Source organism: Nanorana parkeri, unplaced genomic scaffold (assembly GCF_000935625.1).
Source record: "Nanorana parkeri isolate BGI_ZX_2015 unplaced genomic scaffold, ASM93562v1 scaffold2136, whole genome shotgun sequence".
Classification (NCBI taxonomy): Eukaryota; Metazoa; Chordata; class Amphibia; order Anura; family Dicroglossidae; genus Nanorana; species Nanorana parkeri.
Genome location: NW_017308404.1, coordinates 38033 through 39371, shown reverse-complemented (window position 1 = coordinate 39371; position 1339 = coordinate 38033). Strand labels below are relative to the sequence as shown.

Below are 1339 nucleotides of genomic sequence, written 5' to 3'. Positions count from 1 at the left end.
TGTGTGTCTCTGAGGACTCTGTGTGTCTCTGAGGACTCTGTGTGTCTCTGAGGACTTTGTGTCCTTAATTTATTTTTCTATTTTAAAAGGGAAATATCAGGGGGGCTGTTTAGACCCCTAATGTTTCCCCCGAAGCCCCTCCCCCAACAGTAAAAAAAACAAACAAATGTAAATATAAAAATGAACTAATAAATAAAAAAACACATCTGGAGGCGTGGCGCTGGGTGACGTCCCTACGTTCAGGGGCAGGAGGGGGTGTGGGGTTGTATTGAAGTTAATGGCGCCGCAGCCACGCCCCCCGCCCACAGTGCGATCGCCCGCACCCGGAATGCAGCCACATTAGTGCCTGCGTTCCGGGCGATCTCCATACGAGAAATTGTGGGCGCCCCTGATCTCTATAATGTATACCCCGAAGTTTCGGCTGTGGCTCCCTCGTCCTGTGTCAGGTCCGCGGTCACAAATGGTGGACGGAGCCCAAATCAGGTCCCGTCAGGATTGGCGATTGTATCTGCTCTCCTATTGGCTGGCACTCTGGACTACCTGGCCCCTCCCTCTCCCCTCCGGATGGTGCGGGGCCCGGGATGTGTTCAGCGTCGGGTGGAGTTCTTCCTCATAGCCGGGGACATGTTACCAAGACTTGTTAGCGCGGAGTGCGGCCTTGCTGCATGTGCTTCGGCTTGGCAGTGTCTGGACGCATCGCTGTCAGTGCAGGCGCCGCGCTTCGGTCATAACGCCGCTGTGTCTTCCTCAGGTGACGGGAAGAGAATCTCTGAAGGATCGCTCCGCCAGGCCGGTCAGAATCGCCGAAAGCGACGTTGATGTAAGTGGAGAACTTCTGGAATACGAATTGGGAAAATGGCGATTTGGGTTGACTTTGGGGGAGGGGCACGCTTCCGGGGAGTGTCACATGGTGCGGGGGGGTGGTGTGTTGTGATGTCAATGGCGATTTGGGTTGACTTTGTGGGTGACAGTTTGGGGGAGGGGCACTCTTCCGGGGATGGTCACATGGTGCGGGGAGGGGGTGTCAATGGCGGAGTCCGGCTCTTCCCGGGTGGGAGGGGTCAGGACCGGGAGGGGACCGTGAAGCAGAATATAAGATTATAATGGGGTGTGGTCTTCATCAGATTCCAGTCTCCTCTCCGAGTCCAATGTCTGACCCCTGGAAGCAGCGGTCTCTCCGCAGAGGTAGACACACCCCCTGCTGAGTCAGAGATAGGGCTCTCCAATCATCTTATCTCATACTCCATGCTGATTGGAGAGCTCTGACTGCGATCTGAAAGGGGGCGTGTCTGGCCTCTGCAGAGAGACCGCTGCTTCCACACACAGAGAGAGCTGCAGG

The 1339-nt window shown here is 55.9% G+C and overlaps 1 protein-coding gene across 1 annotated transcript in view; it reads left to right on the top strand.

Moving 5' to 3' along the window:
* Positions 1–1339, top strand: part of PLEKHA7 (pleckstrin homology domain containing A7) — a gene marked incomplete at its 5' end in the record, with an annotated part of 105209 nt that overhangs the window by 90307 nt on the left and 13563 nt on the right. Inside the window, 1 exon segment of the mRNA XM_018572801.1 lies at positions 416–793. Coding sequence (XP_018428303.1) covers positions 416–793 — 378 coding nt within the window.